We start from the raw sequence: 22679 nt of genomic DNA on the forward strand, positions 1-22679 counted from the left end.
ATATACCATTTTAAATTTATTTGTTTAATGGTCTGTAAAGAACAAACGCTGATTCAAAAGTCGATTTGAAGCTATAATTAAGAAGAATCTTAACTGATCACAGTAACAGCAAGAAAACCTAGATCGATAGTCCGTCTCGTGGTATATAAATGCCGCTGCAAACCTTTCGTTGTCACTCAGAGCGGACTCATCGGTAGCTGCATATCTATTCTTTCAAAAAAGAAGCATTCATGGCTTCCCCTGCAGGTGGAGATTTTTCTATGGCGGAACATAGAGTCGTCGGAGTGTTATACCTTGTATCCGGTAAGTACTCTGTTTATTGTGATAATTTAATTTCTCCCAACTATCTGGCAATTCTCTGGCTGCTCTGTGCTTCTAGCAAATCTACACATTCCTTTTAATAATAATTTTTCCATTCCTCTTCAATTCATTGCGTTCGCTTATGACTTATATTCGTCAATTCCTAATAACAATTTATTTTGTTCTCTATTATAATTTACAGTTTATTAAACAAAATCCTTAAGTTTCTTTACATCTTAACAAATTACATGTATTTGACTTTTAACCGGCATGTTATTAGTTATATTTAATCATGTTATTCGTTAAGCATTCGGTATTTGTCAAGAGAGGTGTTTAGAGATAGAAGGAGTAATCTGAGAGTACATTTAGTAATAATGTCGGGGTAGGTTTTTTTTGAAACCCGAGGAACACGTGCAGAAATATCACAGTAAACGAATTCGACGCGTTCTTCCAGTCACTCATTTGTTTAGAACTACATGTATCTGCAACGTTTGTGTAGGTTATTTTGTCTTTTTTTTTTTTTTTTGGTGCAACTATTAATTTTGATTTCAGTTTTTGTTTTTTTTTAAGCTAGATGTATACCACCTCTACTTTAGAGAGATCATACTAAATAAAAGGGCAATAGAAATTAAAGAAAAATAAATGAGCCACGCCATGGGAAAACCAACATAGTAGCTTTCGCAAAATTAAATTATAAAATATACAATAAACTAATTGTGCGTTCAAAACTAATGATAAACTTCTTGCTATAGAAATGTTTTTGCCCGCCGGCAGCAACATGTATTTCCAGACACACATCCATCGCATCAGGAGATTAGTCTAAAAGACATAGTATTTTTGAGAGATTTCCATAAGATCGAATCTCTTTTCTGCGTAATTGTAATTAGTATCGAATTTACACCGTGTAACATGTGTAGTAACCCTCAATCAAGAGAGTTCATTCCATTCCATTACTTAGTCTTTGTCCTTCGCGCTTGACTCCCCGGCCTTTGCCATCATAAATCATCATTTGATTCAAGGCAGTAGTTTAATATCGACATTGTTATTTATTTTTTTGCATAGAAATAGAAATTCAACTGATGAGAGAAAAAGATGAGTGCGAAATAAATAAAACGTCAATTATTTAGTTCCATTGTTGAATTAATGCATAATGCATGTGCCGGTATTTGTTACGGCAGCTGTACAGTGAATATTAAGACCGAGGGTAGCTAACACGGTACACTGTAAATGGAGAGAACACCGGACGCGTTCATCTGTATTCAATTTTGGAACACTACGTGTTATACTCTGAACACCGATGTTTAGTACAAGTGTTCTGTGTACGATTGGAACGCTTGATTTGAACGCCAGCATCCAATATTAGATCGCCTTTCAAGAAAAGTCTAGACGTATTTTACTGTTTTGAGTTTTAATGAACTAGGGGTAAGTTATTTTACCGATATATTGTTAATTGAAGTTTCAGTGAATGCATAAAAATGAAATAACTATATAAAAACATTGACAGGAAATTTTATATGAACAGGGGCATTCATTGCATGTTCTATCTGAGAACGCCGGTGTTATGTCTAAAAATATAATTTTTCAAGAAAGCGTCTATCAGTACCGTGAGTACGTCATCAACACGCGTCTCAAGTTTGGCGGAAACAGGAAACTGGAAGGATAATGTGTTATGAAGTAAGTTTTCTGCTATTTGCATACCTTCTTAGCTTGAATACTTTGTTCATAATTTATATTTAAGTTCCACCCGCCAGATCTATAGTGTTTACTAGATAGATATTCCATGACGTAAATTCAAAACAGGCAGCACTTATGTTGTTGTTGTCGTTGTATTGCAAATGTTGAACTAAAGAACATGAAATACTTTAACTTTTATTTTAGGTCGCATCTTGAGCAGGTGCAATTGGCTGCTTATTCAAACAATGAAACTGTCTGATAGCTCTACATAAAGCGTCGATCTATAACGAACAAAAGTTGAAACAAAGTTTGATCGGAATAAGAAGGGCATATGTCATTTCCAAACTCCTAAATTCATCACTGAGGTTTGTTTGTTAAAGTTAGATGATATTTCTGTTCTGTTTAACAAACTAGTACGCTAGAATCACTGAACAATACTCTCATTAAGTGCTAGTATGATTTTCTGAACCTTTAGCTTGGACTTGAACCTGCTCTTATAAAACAGTGCCTGACCTTTGGAAGTATGAGTTGAATTACTGATTTTCATGAATAAGGTGTATGATATTTTACATCAGCATCTACCTAATTTTAACATAAAGCATTATTTCGCATTTGATAGGTTTATACAGCATTCAAATATCCATCTCTGTACCTATTTTAAAACAGCAAATAGTTTTATTAATGCTCCAATATTGAGAAATTTAAATGCTGTTTATATAATGAAATCCATTTTTCTTTTGCCAGGTTGTTAAAGAACAGGACTTTGAGGTCATATTGGAGGTAAAAGAAAACAGTCCTCCAAAATTAGTGATATTTACCAGAAATGACAAAGCAGAGACAGCCTATTTAGTATGAAATTTTACTGCCACTAGGTACAATAGGGAGAGTACAGTGTTATTTGCAGTTCAGTTATTTGCAACATTCTGTGTTTTCGACATTGAATATCATTCTTAAGCAATGTCTTTAGGATTCTTGCAGCAATTTGTATTAAATTTTGAAGAACAGTATACAAATGAAAGTTAAGAAAATCATTTTTCTGTGAGAAGTATAAACAGTATTTAAATAAATGAGTTACATGGTTAAGGTATTGGGAGGATACTAAAATTAGCAGTCACTCTTTCTTCTGAAATATCATTCTGGTTTGTATTTTGCTGAAATCAAATGCAGCAGTTCAAGATAGAGAATAGTTTTCAGTAATGCTAATACCACTGGTCTCTTCTGAGCAGATAGATTGACATTTTTCAAATAATATTACTGGGATTTTCAAAATAGTGTTTTTGGTACTGAGCAGGAACATATTTTACAAAATTGACTTATTGTTACTGAACAAATTGATTGACATTCTCAAAATGTTACTATTAGTTCTGAGCAGACATGTTGGTATTTTCTAAATGCAGTTGGGACTGAGCAGGTTTTTAACATTTTACAAATGAAATTGTATATATATATATTATTGCATATTACAGTAATTCATAAATAAATGTGTACTTTCTTATATTCTGAGCTGTATGCAAGAATAAAATAGTAGTATATCTTTCTATATTATTGTATAAGTCTGTCAAGGTTATGTCTGGTCGAAATGTTGGTTTTTTGCCACTGATGAAATAATTTTGTAACTAGTATTTTCCAACCTTACCTGATTTATTTGCTTTGGGAAAAAGTCATAGTCATGTGCCAGTGTCTTTTTGTTAAAAAATATCATGAATTCTTCTTAAGTACCATTTTATCTTTGAAACTTGGATTATGACTATCGTCTATTTGCAGCAGCACAAAATTCTGTCAATATTTTTTCATTATGGTATTTTTTTTTTTTACACAGTTTCTAAAATTTTTAGGACAGGGAACACTTTTACAGGACATTATGTTCAAAGCATAATATCTTCTTTTATGTTTTTATGACAGTTTTTGTTTTCAGGTATGTTTAAAATACAACTAAAGAACACTATACATGTACATAAAAAGCTTGTAAAATAGTCAGATTAAGTAGTTGCACATGATGTGGTAGTTTTTCTTCAAAATGTTTTTGAAATAAAATTGTTTATTTTCAGCAGTAAATGTTATTATGTATAACAAATATCCCTTAGAAAAACCTGTCTCTTATCCAGTGTTCAAAACTGAATGCAGTATGTTCAACTTCTTAACGTCCATGTCTTTGAACATGTTCTAGGCGTTCAATATATGTTGCATTGGAATTGAACACGTCCGGAGTTAAACAAAAGAACACCTGGGTGTTCACAGACTGTTCATTTATGGAACTGTAGGTGTTACCAATCTGAACACTAACATTAAAAAATAGAACATGTCTGGTGTTAAAAAAGAACAGCTGGCTGTTCATAAGGTGTTCCACAACAGAACAGCTGGCTGTTCATCGGGCGTTCTTTCTTTGAGCAGCTAGTGTTAAAAATTTGAACACTAGTAATAGGATTTTGAACGCAAAGACGCGTTCAATATCTGTTGCAAATTGGCGTTCAAAGAGTGTTCAGTTCCTTAACACTTACATTTACAGTGTACCAAATCGTGTTTATTAAAAAAATTTTTTCTACACAAGGACGCCGAAATGAAATTGCACACATCTGGATGTAAACGACCGATGTTCTCTGCTTAAATATCTTAATACAGGTGGCACGATTCACATCTTGTGGGCATTATTTTTTCGAAAATGACAGGCGGCCATTTTTGTAATGTTGCCAAAAAAACCCACACAAAAATCACACACGCAAAATAAAATAAAATAAAAGAGAATAAAATAGTATATAACAATAATAATAAACACAGCAGCCTGTATGAATATGTAGCATCAGACTTAAACAAGTCTGATTTAATTTTAGAATCAAAACAATTAAATGCACTTAACAAATAATTCTACAGCTAATTTTCGTTTGCCGAAATATGTAATTACGGTTACATTATACGTTGAAAGCACTTCATCTTTGTGTGTAATGCTTAATTGATAAAAAATAATAATGATATTCTGTTTAAGATCAAATCGAGTGCGTATTCCGCCGCTGGTCTTTATACGCGCAATAAAACTGCTTATGATCCCAATACAGATATCTCTTTAATTTGTAGAACACACATCCGCACTCAAAATTGTTCTTTATTGCACAAGTTTGCACTCGCTTCTGCTTTTATATTGTAGCAAGATTAGCTTTTTTGTAATAGCTAGTTTTGAGCAGTGTTCAGCACAACTGAAACAGAAAGATCTATGGATACATGTTTTGTGAACCCTTCAAAGGAAACAGCATTCATTTAGAAAGGGTCTCTTAGGGTTGATATGTAGCAATAGCTGGTTTTGATTTTCAGTTGCTCACACAAAAAGCAATGTATAGCATTGATGGAGCTGTAAAGCTTCGGGCTCTTTCGTTGTTTTAACAAATATTCTGTTGAAATATCGCCGTCGATACGAGCTGGAATAAAATATACTACTGGTTCGGTCTGCTGTGATCGTTTCAGTACACTTAGTACGCTAGCTATAAAGAAAAGTGTACAATTTATTATGAGATTTTCTTCTTCTTTTTTATTATTTACAGTCTGTAACGTCATATGCTGTAAATTAGATGAAAGAAATAAAGACTATACAAATTTTGTAATTTTCTTTAAAAAAAAAATGAATGGGACTCAATGCAGACTTGGAGCGCCGGTATAAATTACAGATTCCGGTACATACCGAATTAACTAAATTTGAACGAAAATATCTTAAATGTATATATTTTGTAACCATGGTGATACTAACCCTACTTTAGTCTGTATTTTATGCATATTGTACACTAAATGCATGCGGACATGCAAAAATATGCATATTTTTGCCGTGCGCTACAACTGATAATCACTTTCGGGCATGCGCAGAAGACCGCTCCAAGTCTGCAATGAGTTACATTGTAAAAAAAACCATCGTAATTTTGTTAAGAAATAACCTATCACAAACAGTGACTTGTCGTTTAATAAATTCTTTTGTATTTCGGATGCCAAGAAATAATACCACGAGGGCATATTCTGAGTGATCTACTAATAGGCATCTAAACGAAAACAATGATTTTGCGAAAGAAAGGTCAAAATGAGATATATTACTTATTAAATCTAATGCGTTATTATCTATGTTCTTGACGACATACACCAAATAGTTGCTTGATTCTGGTTGCCTTCTCTTCAAACAGTGGGTTTGTTGCATCATAATTAATAATAACAGTTTCAGTCCTCTTTTGTCTATGGGGAAATCAACCGGATCATTTTAGAACATGTTATAAACTCTATCAGAAGTTGTATCGCGGACTCAACAGTTAAAGAAAGTAGACTCGGTTTAAATTGGTGTTGGTCATAACCGATAAAGACATCATTATGCAATACTCCTCATTCAGTCCCCAGCCCCATCATAATCAATTACTGTCTTAAGAAAAGTATTATACCAAGAGAAATTCATATTTTGTTCAACCATTGGCAAGTATAAGATACTGATAAACGCCTGAAATACAGAATAAAAGAGATACAACGTGTACAATACAACGTGTACAATACAACTCCATTTTGTATAAACACGTATAGCCAGATTAAGTTCATTCGTTGTGATGTTCTTAATACACTGCCACACATCTGTGCCTTCACCTCTACTCGTACTGCGCCTTCACCTCTACTCGTACTGTGCCTTCACCTCTACTCGTACATATATTGCTTTGCGTTAAGGTACATTTGTAGCTCAGTTTAGATCAAATTTCTTTCTGCAATTTAGAATTTCACGATACTTTTTTAAAAATATCATATCAGACTTGTCAAATTAAAATGAAATCACCGTGTGCTTGATTCTTTATTTCATTATTTTCTTCTCTTTCTTTTCGTTTGCTATACTGATTCGAAAAAAATGGACCAAACAAAAGTTTTCATTATGTGAGTCTACGAGAAAATTTCCCTTTAAGTTCAAATTTTATGCAGATTTTGATAACATTGTTCACTGTTGTAATTTAAAATCATATTAATTATAAGATCAAATAAAGTATATGGGTCGGTGTGCTTACTTTTGAGATATTTATTAATGATTTAAGAGATAGAATTTGAAGTCACTCTTTGGAATTATATCACGTGCAGCAATTTTCTCATAATTGTTTTGTATTTTTAAAGAGAAAGTTGTGTAACCATTTTTATAAAAGTATACTCGAGATCTGTATGAGTAAAATGACTTTCGTTTCCGTATGCCGGTACAGGTTTTAGTCCATGCTTTCCGCTCTTTAGTCATGAATTCCGGTTTGACAAACGTGCATAACTACCTGAAACACTTGTTTATTCTGATGGTCTCGTACAGTTTCCAGACAGTATTTCAATTATATTCGGCCTTCATTTACTCATATACCTAAATACTAGTGTTAACATCTCAACTAATTAAAAATTGGAATATTAATTATCTACTTTAATAAAAATAGCAAGGGAAGCATACGCCTCTGGGATTCAAATCCAATAACACCTATATAATTGGAATTCTTCTGGTGTGAATTTAACAAACAATATGATTCTCATTTCATTACATTACAAGTGAATGCATTGATTCCATCTATTTGTCCTGTGTTTAATATTGATTACTGTGCCGTATATGAACTCGTACCGGGACAAAAGCACATTAAAGTATTGATTAGAACGTTATTGAATCTGATTAGTTCATCCGTTGCAAATGTTTATGCACCTTTAAAGTCTCTAATATCATTAAACGTAGACAATATCTTATTATAGAATATAAGCGCAATAGGTTTACTTTTCATCTTCTTAATATACACATTTTTCCAGAAAGGCACTTCAAAAAATATACATATTTTGCAGAAATTTTTGGTTCAATAAGTTGATCAGATTAACTTCTCATAGAAGGACTTTGTGAAAAGGGGAATTCAGTTCTATTTCTTTTATTAATCCGTGTTCTTTAGATCGGTATAAACATTTCAATGAACATGGGAAAACTTTTATCAAATCAGCATGTCGTGAATTCGAGCTCATTTTATATTTATGTCTCAGATTTCTCTGTCGTATTACGTAAAAAGGATTTTTTAAAGTACTTCATATTTTGACTTACGGATTTTTTTTTCAGCTTTCGCGTGATTATTTGTTTTACCTTTCTTTTCTCGCAGGTTTCCTTGGAATACTTGGAAATATTTTGATAATTGCAATACTTCGTGGAGAAAATGCCATTACTGGTTGCCGGTCTAAGATTCACGTGCAGTTCGCCATTGCAAACATACTGATAGTCGCTGGTATCCCGCTTTCTGGATCGTCTGCTTTTGCAGGGAGGTAACTATGTTAAATTGTGATTATATGTGTGAAATTATGTACCGCTTAAAATATAAAAAAAATAGAATCTAATAAGTTTCACTGAAAGAAGAATGCTTTTAATGGTTGTATTAAATGGCATAAATATCAATGCATCATTTTTTAACAGCTGGCTGTTTGGCGATATTGGCTGTCAGATGTATGGCGTGCTAACTTATACAGGGGGTATGGGCGCCGTGACATTTGCAGGTCTCCTCTGCATTCAACGTTACTACAGCATATCACTTCTGAACATTTGTATGTATAATTTATGAATGCGTTAGTTATTCCATTGTATTTACATATACTGCTAGTCCTTATTGTGTCGACTGGCCGTACAATATATCTCACTAACTCAATGTCTGGACTAAATGTACTTAAGAACTCACCGTTTTAGATGCATGTTATATCATCTGGTAATGAAATTGTGACAAACTACTGTCTCATTGCTAAACACGGAATTTCCACTGTCTGCCCGCTTAGCTAAACAGGGAGAATGCAGATGCACGAATCACAAGGTCGTGAGTCGAATTCTCTCCGTGACGACTGATAATAGACATTGTGTCTGAAATCATTCGTCCTCCACCCCTGATTCATGTGGGAATGTTGTCACTCACGGATAACAAGTTTGTACTGGTAAAGAAGCAAGGACACCGGTGATGTTATCTGCCCTCCATTATATAACCAATATTACTGTTGAAAAATAGCGCTAAGCCCAATAGTAACAAACAAGGAAACAAATCAAATTGCCATTATTTAGACTGTTCGATTATAGTATAAAAATGCATTTGAATATTCAATACTTAATTGAAAAATCACAGCATCACAACGCGAGTCAGTCAAATTGAAGCATGTCCTTATATTTATTTGCAGATGACATGAGCGGCCGTTCACTGTTCCTGTCAGTGCTCGGATGGATATATAGTGTTGGGATAGCTATTGGTCCTGTTTTAGGATGGAACAGGTATAACCAACATTAAAATGCACAACGCAACCCATTCTTTAGATTTTTGTCGAAAAAAAAATACATGTTCATAACAACAAATTCCCTTTTCCCTACAGTATGCAGCAACCTTGAATAAAATGATGTCATAGTTTTGTAAATTGTTTCGTATCATTCGCGTGCCGAAGAGGTCATTAAAATATTTTTCTTCATGCAGCCACTTTGTACAGTGCTATGTTTAAGACATGCAGTTATTTTTTAAAGATTAAATCATCTTGTGCGCAGGACATCTTATCTCGAGCGCACAAAATCTTATCTCGTGCACACGACATCTTTTCTGCAGCATACGACATCTATCTCGTGCACACGACATCTTATCTCGAGCGCTCGACATCTTATCTCGTACACACAACATCTAATCTATGCCACTTGCATCAAATATATTTTTGTGATCGTGTGAATGATCTAAGGTCGAAATTGCTCCATCTTGTACTAACATCATTTCCATTCAAACCAAAATAAAGTAAAAACGATGAAAATGACTGTCACAGAGAACTGAAGCAAAGGTACACGTTTCCAAAGTTGAAGCGACCTTTATGCTGTTATTTATCGGCAGCGTTTCTTCATTTTGTTGTTAAAAAATTAGCCACTTGACGCGTTTAAAATCATTTATTTATTTGTAACTAGTTTATTGGCTGTAATTTTTTCTTGCCTTAGTGCCTCCGATAGGAATTTACATGAATATTAATTAGATTTAAATTTCAATATACATTTCGCAAAAGTCAAGATGATCTTAAAGGGACTAAAACACACATTTTAGGCGGAACAAAAAACTCTCAAAAGTTGCTTTTACTGTTTTTTAACCTGACACTAATGTGTATCTGTTATCAAGAATTGTTTTTAATGATATCTATATACTGTGAAATCATTAATATTCGTGGGGGACTAAATTTCATGGATTTCGTGGCTGAGTCAATCCACGAAATTTAATCCCAACGAACAAGTGAAATTCCTATTCATTTTACTTTGTAAAGTTGAAATCCACGAATTCATATCCCCACGATATTTCCATTTAGACCAAAACCACGAAATTTCATGCCCACGAAATTAAATGATTTTACTGTATACCTTTTGAATTTCTAGTTATGTTATTGAGTCGTCTGGTACTGCATGCGGACTAAACTGGCACAAAGATGATCAGAGCCATCGTTCACTGTTTATTACACTTCCGGTAGTGTCTATTGTAATGTTCCTGATATCGTTGTGGTCACTCCGGACCGCATTTTCTCGCCCCACTCCGGAGAAGATAGACGAGAAGGATTGGTTTACGAATAATCAACTCAACTGGGTTGGTACACTTTTAGGCTGTGACTAAAAACAGATCTAAAAATATCTTAAATGTATATATTTTGTAACCATGGTGATACTAACCCTAACCTATAGTCAGTATAGCATGCATAGTATACACTAAATGCGTGCGGACATGCAAATATTGCGTAATTTTGCCGTGCGCTCCAATTGATAATCATTCCGGGCATGCGCAGAACGGCTGCACCAGCTATGTAATGAGAAACATCGATACTTTTAAAGGAGCATACTCCACATTTAAGCCAATTCTCAGAAGTAATACGTAAAATATATACATGCATTGAATAACCTGTGATTCATTAAACTATGACCGATATTTGTTTAAAACAGCGACACCTTTTAAAAGTTTAAGAATAATTTTTTCCCATTTCCCCGGGTTTAGCATATTGACTCAATGAACAAGGGATGTGCTTTACCATACTGTCAGCTTAAAAAGCATTCTTTTAACTTTAAACATTGGTTCCAATTAACGTCTTCATACTAAGCATCATAAACATGCCTTAATATCTAAGAGTGGTGTGAAATTGTTTAGATTGTGTGAGTTGTATGCCTGCAGGATAGCTAACAAATCGAAGCTGAATATTAATTCATACCGTACAAATAGATGTGCATTATGAGACATGAAACACAGATATAATAGGGTTATTATAACAGAAGCTCGGTCTGGGATGCTGTATTCGGCTCGAGTGGATTTTTTATCCGACCTTGCAAAATCCACGAGAGCCGAATACAAAATTCCAGATCTACTTACTGTTATTATGACCCTAGGTACAATACGAAATTTAAAAGGTACAATACGGATTTGTTTCTGCCTGTTCATATCTAATTTTGAAATGCAAGCCGACTTTTTTACAAAATTTATACAGGTATATAATAAAAATAAACATTTACTATAAACATCATTTATCACATGTTCAACTGACGTCGTGGGAGTGGAATAAAGTCATTACATAAATTTGATAATACGCTAGTGTAAAGCCCTCTACAGACGGTAGGTTTTTGTTGTACAACACCAATTAAATTCAAGATGTACAGCCAAATATTATCGTGTGTATGATGCTATTCCTTGATTTCGTAAATCTTAAGTCTTGACTTAAGCTTTACAGATTAGGACATGTTCTATTTCGTAAGTTTTGCCTTACGTACCACCCACGTTGACAAGCAACAAATTGGTAAATGATTAGTTGATAAGAGGCAAGTGAATGAAATTCCAGAAAAAAACTGCCCAAAAAATAAACACAAATCTGGATATAATAAAATGGCTTCTAATGCATAATGGAAAAAGGATGACACTGAAAAGTTAAATGATTTGAGCCGCGCCATGAGAAAACCAACATAGTGCGTTTCCGACCAGCATCCGCGCAGTCTTGCTGTTCGCTAACGGTTTCTCTAATTGCAATAGACTTTGAAAGCAAACATCATTGATCCTGACCAGACTGCGCGGATGCACAGGCTGGTCTGCATCCATGCTGGTCGCAAAGCCACTATGTTGGTTTTCTCATGGCACGGCTCATTTGTGTCATGCGTAATAAAATTCATGGGACATAAAAAGGTGAATATTATTTTTAGTATTAATAGTTACATTCTTTTTAGTACCTGATGCACTATGTTTACTAGGTTAATCTCTGTGATTTATATGGGAATGGAATACTGTCTGTATGTGAAAAATGTACAATTTCAAAATTGTACATTTTTGAGATAATTAGTGTTGTACAACAAAAACCTACCGTCTGTAGAGGGCTTAATAAAGCTGACGTCGTTTATTTATAGGAGACGTTGGTCGACTTTACTTGGTCAATAGTTAATGAAAGACGAAATTTGATGTTTCAGCAGGAAAGGCTTACATGTGATAAAAAGAATATTACAATTATGTCTTTCCCAAGTTTGAATTTAGTAAACTCGTTTAATAAATTCAATATTAAAAGACACTCATGTTATATCCTCTATTCATTTTCCTATTAAATATTTAATGCATGCCTAAAAGTCCTTGATAACGTGTTAGAATCGAAATAATATATCTCATTTAGTGATTTGCTCTTGAACAAATCACTGTTTGTCGTTCAGATGCGTAGATCTAGCATTATATCACTCGGGATGCGCCCTCGTGATAAAAATTCCTTCGCATCTGAACGACAAACAGTGATTTATTCAGCGACAAATCACCGATGAGATATATTAGATCTATTTCTTAATTAATGCTACAAAACGTTTAAGACAGAACGCGACCATGCAAAACAATAGCAGACCTGATTTGATAGTGTCTCTTCCTGACAGGTCGTGAAACACAACCAAGCAGAATAATAGCAGACCTGATTTGATAGAGTCTGTTCATGACAGTTTATAAAACGCAACCAATCGAAATAATACCAAAACCGATTGATTGAGTCTGTTGTATACGACAGGTCATCATTAATGCGCGAAGTCCGTGTAAGTAACGACACCGTGTCAAAATATGCGGTGACATAAGACTGCTGGTGGCAAGTATTTTTGACTTTGCGACCAGTGCAGACTGTGCAGGCTGACCATGGTCTGCACTGTTCGATTTTCAGTCAGTAAAAGTTTTCAGTGAACACCTTTTGAATAAGAAATGGTATTGCCCAAATTGAATGATAGACCAGTCAATTCTAGAAAACTAGCACGTTAATGGTTAACGACGGATGCTGTGAACGTTCATAGACAATATTAGAAGATAAGGTAGGAGCATGGTATGCATGCAGTAAGTCGAAATATTAGCTTTCTCGGTTTGACCGTCTGTCCGTGAGGGGTAATGTACCCCCAACCTCCCCCCAACAGTCCCTACCTCAATCTTAGGACAGTCTTACTTACTGGACATAAATATCTATACTTATGTATTTAACGAAATATGCTTTCCAATACACTAGACTCTGAGTTTATTTAAAAAGATACATAAAGCTTTGATATTTTCATGTGTTTTTACATATTTTATTGAACAAGTTTGAAGTATTTAGAGGATATAAAAAGTGGAACATCTTTCACGAGTGAACACCACAAAATGTAGAATATTGTGTTCATGAATGAAGGATATTTTGACCTTACATGTAAAACAAATAAAATGTCTTTTTATTTCATGTGATAACTAAATTTATCCATTGACGAATTTCTTACCAGTAAAACATATATTTAATATCTTTGACTATAACATTATCAGATATACTGCACTCTGATTTTTCGGTAATGCACTGAAAAGCATGCAATAATTATAGGTTATTAGCTTTGTATCGGGAAATATGCAGGAGTTCTTCAGTTGAAATATTACGCGACTTTAGGAGCGCAGTACGAGGGTTCAACGCAATAAGGGCGTATCTACATATAATTATTACGCCCTTATTGCGTTGAACCATCGAATATTCTTCCGCTGAAGAACGAGTGCATATTTCCCGATGCAAAGATAATAACCTTTTTATTACATACGCATCTGCACGTATATATATTATGTAAATATCATAAGCCTGAATAGGATTGACAGTACTGAACTAAACAGAAAAAAAAAATAGTGCAACATTACATACTGAATTACGTCACGCACCCGATATGAAATTCAGGCGTCAGTGTATGGAAAAATATTGACGTTTCCGGTACCAGTGTAACTTAACGGGGAATAGAAACGAGTATGTAATAAAGATTTTGTATGTAGCTTAATTGTCCGTTCTGTTCTATTGACACTTACATCGCCGATGTAATGAATTTACCTTCACAGCAAAACAACTTCTAGATATCATGAACATCCCTCTCGCATAAGAAAACTTTAATTATCCGTTAGTGCGATCAATGACGGTATCATGACACTACTTGATTAATTAACAAATAAACGAGAGATATGTGCGAACATCTATGAGAGCATGCAGGCTTTGTCTGCATTTTAGCGTGTGTGTGTGTGTGTTTGCTTGCGCTTTCTTGCTTTCTTTTTTGCTGTATTCCTACTCTTTGTTTTTTTTGCAATAAGACGCAAAACGCGAACATGTTGAAACGATCTTCTTCTTTTTTTATTTCAACTGTTGTGGTAATTATACGTTCAGTTAGTTTTCTTTTTTTTTCATTACATTACTTTACAATTACTGAACAAAGATAATTAATTACACCACTAACATTAACATTACCTTTATGCTTTTGTTTCAGATTGCCATGGCGAATTTGATCATTGTTACAACTGGCTTTGCTCCGTACGGCTTCTTCGCAATTTGGGCTCTCTTTAACCATGGCTCCGAGATGACGATGTTGGCATCTGTTATTCCGCCAGTGGCTGCTAAATTATCCACGGTTTTCTATCCAGTTCCGTACATTGTGGCCTCTAAGAAATTTAGAGAGGCGTTTGCGGCCAGAACGATCGGTATCTGTTACGAAAAGAAGGATAAATAATGTCATCCAGAAAAATCAGACTGTTTTTCTTAGTATTACTCTGTTAAAAATGATGTTTCACAGTACAGTATTTTAGAGCAAACTTGCAAGTAACTAGCAATTTTTCCAATTAGAGATGGAGGGCAAGTTGCCTTCCGCCAAATTGTCATCAAGAACAAAACCCTTTTCCGTGTAAAGAACTCACGTATTCATTACAATATTTTTCGAGTTGTCTCAACTAGCAGTGTGTGAGGGCTTATTTGAGTATAATAACCTGAAAGTTGCAAATACTTAAAATGGATATACATGCAGTGTGTGAGTGTTCATTTCAGTTTGTTTCTTTTTTTGGACCATGATTTCCTTCAATTTGATTGGCTAACAGAATTTTTTATAAGTGTGTAAAACAAATTTATCCGGTAACTTTAGTGCTGCTCACTTTTTACTGCCATTACAGAGATTTGAATTAATTTGAAAACAATGACTATAAAAAGAAACAAAAGTAATAAATGTCATATTTTTATCACTCACCGTCCGGCGTCCGTAAACTTTTACTTTAAACGACATCTCCTCATAAACCGCTGGACCAATTTCATCCAAACTTCACAGGAATGTTCCTTGGGTGAAGCTCTACAAAAAATTATTCAAAGATTTGAATTCCATGCAGAACTCTGGTTGCCATGGCAACTGAAAGGAAAAACTTTAAAAATCTTCTTCTCAAAAACCAGAAGCCTAGAGCTTAGATATTTGGTGTGAAGCATTGCATATTGGACCTGTACCAAGTTTGTTCAAATCATGACCCCGGGGTCGAAATTAACCCCGACCCAGGGCTGTCAATGTTTTTTTAACCTGCTGATTGATAAGAAAACTGCACTTACTTGATTCTTGGGGAGTTTTTGGTTTTGGATGATGGTCAGGTTCCTACACGATTTTACAATACTACTAAACACACTTCAAATATACATTAACAAGGAAAGTATGCAAAAATTGAGGGAAAAAATGTTGCGTTTAGCATACTGAGCATACTAAAAATATGTGATGTATATTTTAGTACAATACTATGTACATTGCAAATATCTATATTTAAAATACCAGCAATCTGCGAAGGTTTATTTGTGTATATTACTACATAAATTGCAAATTCTAACAAGTCTACTAGGTTGCAAATTCTAACTGTTGGAATACTTGTAGTCTGGTAGGGCTTATGCGAGTTTAATGCTATCTAAATTGCAAATATTTATATTTGAAAGTTTGCAATACTTCTACTTTTGTATTACAGAGTACTAGTCGCCGGGTAATACTGAAAACCTGGCTAATTTCATTAAATTTCATACTGAAAGGTGGAAAAAACCTTAATTATCATTGCTTACATGTTGTAAACCAAAACATGAAGTTTCATGTCTGGAACATACTTGTTTTCTTTTGCGATTGTTAGTTTTGTTGGATTTATCCTCTTTTAATAAGATATGAAGTATACTAATGAGTGTCTTTTCATGATAAATCAATGAAACAAGTTGTCAATAAAATGATCAAATGCGAAGCTCTGTCGAGGAATATACCAGAGCGTTTAATCAAATTGATTCAAGGAGTTAAATAAAATCATTGTAGAAAGACACAAATTTAGCTTTTATCACATGTAAGCTTTTCCTGATCATGAAATATTAAAATTTCTTCTTCTTTAAAAAAAAATAAGCATGGCTTTATTTCCCGCAACGTGAAAAATGTGATAATATGCTTTTTAACATTCACTTACTAGGATGAATTATTTTGATGTGTAGTTTTGATGTGTAGTGACAAGTCAAAGTAAACCTTTAGAAGAACCTCAGCTTTTTGAAATATATTCTTTTGCGCAGAACATCAACTGATCATTACATCATGTAGAACAAATAAGCGATTTTAGGCATTATGGTATATAAAGGATATTTTTTTTTTATTTCAGAGTGAGATTGAAATAGCTTTCTCGAAGTTTCATTAAATATCTACCAATAACTTTTAGCTCATGTTGTCCGCCGTGTTTTAGGTTCACGTACATCACGCGACAAGACGCACAGCAAGAATCGCTACAATACGACAAGACACGCAACACGACGCGTGTTAATGCGACACGATGCACGACACATGATACAATAATCACGCCCGTCGTTTCACATTGTCGTGCATCGAATCGCGTGGTGCATGGTGTTGACGCGCGCCATTCCGTGTATCGTGTTCCGCGTCGACATAAAACGCGACGAACGACACACGACATAAGCTAAACAGAATTCCAGAACTATTATCATAATCAACAACCGTAAATAAAATCTACTTTCTTTAAGAACTGAAGCAAGATCAGATGCCTCGCATATGTGTCTCTTTTTTTATTTTTTCAATTGCGTTTACAGTGTTGTGAATATATAAATGTTCTTTGTGTTCGGCAAGCTCAACAGTGCCTGAAATGAGATTAATCGATATCACTATATTGTATCTATGTTTGCTCATGTTATGAATATGTTCAATGTGAAAAATGTCATTCTTCAACATCTTCATAAAATTGTTAAAAACAAGTATGTTAATATCTTGTTGTAAAGTCATGCTTTTTTCTTTATCATATTTATATATATGTGTGCTTTGTTTTATGTTGTTTTTCGAAGAGTCAATGTAGAAGAAGGGGAAATCTCCAGAATACAAGTTTTGAACGGTGAAAAATCTACAAACGTTTATCATTCAAGTAAAACAGACCTAACACACACTTGTTAGTGTTAAGAAATTTTAGATCATGAGGATGAATAAATTTTAACTAAAACTTTCTTATTTTGAGTTCTTGTTTAAACTTTAGGAGTCATGTAGCATTCATAATATTGCACACGGTTTTCAACAAGAATTGAAAAACTTTACACTTGTAGACTTTTCCAACCAGACACCTTTGTATCAATATTTCGTAAGTTAATTATGAAACTCTATAAAGTCAAACATTTGCTTAAATACGATGTTGTAGCCGATGTCAGCTTTTATGGTCTTTTCGCAAGCCGAACGGAGACAGATCCAGCAGTAAACATCTTACACAGAGACCTTAAAGAATGAAATAATATCAGTATAATGTATTTGTATCTTTTCTCAAAATCAATAAGAAAAACTGCCATTTATAAGACCTGAAAGTCATATAGAGCTATTACTATAACTGACCTGGCGGCAAAAGCTTAGGAAAAAGCAAGAGTCTAACAATGCAAAGTGCCGTGCGCACAGATATCTCCATATCAGAAATATTTTAAAATTGCTTTTGTGTCCTATTCAGCATACACTCAGTTCCAAAAGAAAGTGTGCACTTAGTTTTCTATTATTTTTTCTCGGTTATTTTCATGAAAACTTATAATGTTTGGTACCAAAATCTAAATCAGTTCGTAAACAAATTGGTGTGCATTTTAGATTTCGAGTTATACCTGAGATTTAGTGTATGAAAAAATAAAACATAAACGTCGGGGAATTTTTTGAAATATTTAAACTTAAAAAGTGCACACTTTCTTTTGGAACTGAGTATATTGTTACTGTTTGCAACTTTACCAAAGTGAATCGAATGTTTTGTCTTTTAGATTTGACCGTAACTATTTTGTTTGTTTCGGTACCTGTCATCTATTTGCAAAAAAAAAAAAAAAAAAAAAAAAATATCCAATGGTGATTGTACATCTGTTGTTTAAGGTTATATCAGTACATGATGGACGTTTTGATTGATATGTTATTGAAATTGCTTTGAATAGTACTTGTAAACATGCTATTGCGATGCAGTTCGTGAAAAAGGTATAAATACCCAGGAAAAATGCTTAGAAAAGAGAGGACTGAATGAAGAAGAGAGACGGAATCAGGAGGAACTATTTAGAGGAACCGGATGATTGAACAATACGAGATCTGGAGGGAGAGACAGAGGGTTAAGGAATATGGAAGATTAAGAAAGAGTTGTTGTGTCATTGTAACATAGAACTTTTCGACTTAGTAATATGTAATATTTTTAAGTTAGGCGTTCGACAAACATTGTTTTTTAAGCTGATGTATGTATACCTAGATCGGTGCTACATTGTAAGTACAGTCAGTCTTGTAAATAAAACCGTTAGTGTTAAAAATGCTGAATTTCTTAATCTATGCAATCTACAAAAAGGTGTGTAGTGTTACAAGGTGTTCATCTTTAAAGGGGTACAACTGTTGAGAGTATTTTAAGTATCAATCGTTCAACTGTGTCCTCAAAAAAAATCCCTTTCAACGGATTAACATTGATTTCAGATTTACAAAGAAGCTACCAATTAAGTGTATGAGTCAAATATTACATCACTTTATTAGTGATTATTAACTGGAAAACCAGGATAATAATCACATAGTTAAAATATATGTAAAATTGCAATCCAACAGTATGTAAAAATTAAAGTAAAACCTAGATCTTGTACCGTTAGACTTAAGAATATTTTCTGCTTAAGGATGTAGGAGCGAATTTTTTCTAACGTTAAGAATTTTTTCATACTCTGTGAGCTTGAAGAACATTAGTTTCTAAGACAAACAATAGAAGAAAAAACACAGGTCACCGAACTCGTTTTATTTTATAGGGCATTTTCTTCACCCACTGTTTAAGCATTTCTGAAATTTTGTAAAATTGAAAAAATGGTGGTACTTTATAAAACATATAATATCCCATTCAATGTTACAGGGATTTCATGTCTTAAAGGTTAATATGAATACAAGGTGATGTCAGTATTATATAAGCATAAATGTCACTAACAAATGTTTTTCATTTTTGCATGTTGACATAATTACCCCACCCACTTTATATTCACTGGAAAAAATGTATTTAGATCTACAAAAAAAAAAAAAAACAACATTCTGATGGTAAGATTTTTAAAATACTTTGCAGCTTTAATGACACACAAAAGTGCTTCAAAACGGAAAGTAAAAAGGTTGGGGTCACCGCGCATCTAAGAGATTTATTAAGAAAAAACTGTTAAAAACTAGTGAATTTTGATATTTTTTGTTCTTTTTGTTTTCATCTATATTTTCTAGATATAATAAAGTGCTATCTTGAATTTTTTTATTCAAAATATAGCTAACTGTTATATGTTTTAGTCAGGAAAATATCAAAACCAAACCTGATCCACTTTTACAGATATTTGACAATTTTAGGAAAATGCCAGCCAAAAATAAGGGTGAAAAAAAATTCCCGCAAAAAGTACAATCTGTTTGGTTAAATGGTACATTATTAGTCATACTTTAATTATTTAGCGTTAATTTTCGGCAAAACTTGTTAGAAAGCAATATTCGAAGAAACATTTTTCAAAATGGCGGATATTTAAAAAAAAAACGCTCGTACATCCTTAAGCACCCTTTTGTTGTTGGTGTTACCGTTTTTGTGGTTGTTGTTCGCAACATCATTACTGGCAACAGCACTGCTTCGCATTGAAGTGCAGGCATCATTCGATTAATCAATAAGATTGATTACTAGTATATCTATCAGAAAAAATCCAACAAGAGTAGCTTCCATTTGATTAATAAATTGATAGAAGTACTTTCTTGCATAAAAACTACTTTTTTTTTCACTGAATCCGCCCATGTATTAACTGGAGAAAAATCGTGTGAAAACAAGGCAATTCACGTGCTGTTAATACCCGATTTTTATTTTTGAAATGCTTTCCCAGGGACGCATTTTTTTTTGTGCGCAGATTGACATCTGTTATCTGAGTCTTGTTTCTTTCATAAAACCTCTTCTTGTAGCATAAAAGATGCAATCTAAACCATAGAATGTTTTGCTGTATCAGTTACCAACGCCAAATCGTATTTATAATTTTGATAAGTATCAGTCGGTATGTTTTTATCTAATATCTGAACGAATTTACATTTCATTGAACTTCGTACTCATCCGTACTCCAAATGTGTCCGTACTCAAAAGAACTCGAATGTAAAATTATTATAATAATTCTTGAAATTGGGCTCCTGTTTACCAAACGTTGAAGTTCTATGAATATTTTTTGGTAATTTAATGTTTGTAATAACGAGAGATAAAAAAATCGTGCAAAAATCTTCAGTATGTGCTTTTAGTAATGTTGTTGATTTTTAGGCCCTGGTTATGGATATTTAAAACATGTTCACCGTTTCCAAGAACAACAGCATGGTAATTAAAATGTACCGGAATCGTAAAGTCATCACATATGAAAACAATACATTTATTCGTCGAGTAATTTTTTTTTATACAAGAAAAGCGACAACACACGTTTGTTTTCTGTATTCACGCCTGCAGAAGCCCTTGGGATATGTATGTGACCGGTCGCTCAATTGTTTTTAACTAGACTCTTCGAGAAACTAAATATAAACATACCGACTGATAACAAATGAGCCATGCCATGAGAAAACCAACATAGTGGGTTTGCGACCAGCATGGATCCAGAACAGCCTGCGCATCCGCGCAGTCTGGTCAGGATCCGTGCTGTTCGCTTTCAAAGACTATTGTTATTAGAGAAACCATTAGCGACCAGCACGGATCCTGACCAGACTGCGCGGATGCGCAGGCTGGTCTGGATCCATGCTGGCCGCAAACCCACTATGTTGGTTTTCTCATGGCATGGCTCAAATAATGAATGTTCAGAACGACCTCGAAGCGTTCTAGGTTTAGAACGACCTCGAAGTGTTCTAGGTTCAGAACGACCTCGAAGTGTTCTAGGTTCAGAACGACATCGAAACGTTCTAGGTTCAGTAGTGTTCTAGGTTCAGAACAACATCGAAACGTTCTAGGTTCAGAACGACCTCGAAACGTTCTAGGTTCAGAACGACCTCGAAGTGTTCTAGGTTCAGAACGACCTCGAAGTGTTCTAGGTTTAGAAGGACCTCGAAGCGTTCTAGGTTCAGAACGACCTCGAAGCGTTCTAGGTTCAGAACGACCTCGAAGTGTTCTAGGTTAAGAACGACCTCGAAGTGTTCTAGGTTTCGAACTACCTCGAAGTGTTCTATGTTCAGAACGGCCTTGACGTGTTCTAGGTTAAGAACGACCTCGAAGTGGTCTAGGTTTAGAACGACCTCGAAGTGTTCTAGGTGCAGAACGACCTCGAAGTGTTCTAGGTTTAAAACGACCTCGAAGCGTTCTAGGTTCAGAACAACCTCAAGTGTTCTAGGTTTAGAACGACCTCGAAACGTTCTAAGTTTAGAACGACCTCGAAGTGTTCGAAGAAATGATACAAGACACAGAACTGACATCTACTTTGTCTTTTTATTCTTATAAGTCGAAATGACTGCTGTTTGTCTTGCTATAATGAAAACAAGAGTTTCCTTCTTTATCATTTACAGATCTCTTATGTCTATTGAAGTTCCCGCTCTTGTATGTGCTATATGGACAATCTTTACAAGACAGTGTAAACCTTTCTCTTCATTTCGCCATTCGCTTCTATACAGAATGCAACATCCGTTCCCTCATAAGATTCATTTTCCATTCTATACACCCCTATAGACGGACATAGGTAGCCCTATGGACATAAAGCAATAACTTCAATTGTTGACATGTCTGGAAAACCGTGACAAAGCAATCATTTTCGTTTGTTTAATTAAAGTGTATTTAAATAAGTTTATCTGACTTACATAAGCATACACTCACGTCAGATTGTTAAAAACAAAACAGGTAGAAAGTCTACAACAAACTACTACACTCATACCTTTAAAACGAATGCACCGCAAAATACTTACTCAAGTTGCTGCAATGAACAACATATTTGGAGATCTTTCTCGTTTCTTTGATCTTTCAGAATATGAATCTGGGTCTCTATAA

At 34.2% G+C, this 22679-nt stretch overlaps 1 protein-coding gene across 1 annotated transcript; it reads left to right on the forward strand.

The window, feature by feature from the left end:
- The first annotated feature begins 167 nt into the window (after positions 1 to 167).
- Positions 168 to 18796, forward strand: LOC123526858 (visual pigment-like receptor peropsin). The gene is made up of 6 exons (XM_045306108.2): positions 168 to 303; positions 8076 to 8235; positions 8384 to 8511; positions 9127 to 9217; positions 10340 to 10544; positions 14702 to 18796. Exons 1-6 carry the CDS (start codon positions 231 to 233, stop codon positions 14939 to 14941), a joined length of 897 nt encoding a protein of 298 aa, XP_045162043.2. The 5' UTR covers positions 168 to 230; the 3' UTR covers positions 14942 to 18796.
- Positions 18797 to 22679: the final 3883 nt, after the last annotated feature.

The sequence above is a fragment of the Mercenaria mercenaria genome, chromosome 14 (assembly GCF_021730395.1).
Source record: "Mercenaria mercenaria strain notata chromosome 14, MADL_Memer_1, whole genome shotgun sequence".
Lineage (NCBI taxonomy): Eukaryota > Metazoa > Mollusca > Bivalvia > Venerida > Veneridae > Mercenaria > Mercenaria mercenaria.

Excerpts from the sequence above, each read along its gene's own strand:
- LOC123526858 (XM_045306108.2), top strand. The coding sequence starts at position 231 with ATGGCTTCCCCTGCAGGTGGAGATTTTTCTATGGCGGAACATAGAGTC. Across the intron at positions 8,236-8,383 it reads TCGTCTGCTTTTGCAGGGAG|CTGGCTGTTTGGCGATATTG; the intron begins GTAACTATGTTA and ends ATTTTTTAACAG. Across the intron at positions 9,218-10,339 it reads CCTGTTTTAGGATGGAACAG|TTATGTTATTGAGTCGTCTG; the intron begins GTATAACCAACA and ends TTGAATTTCTAG.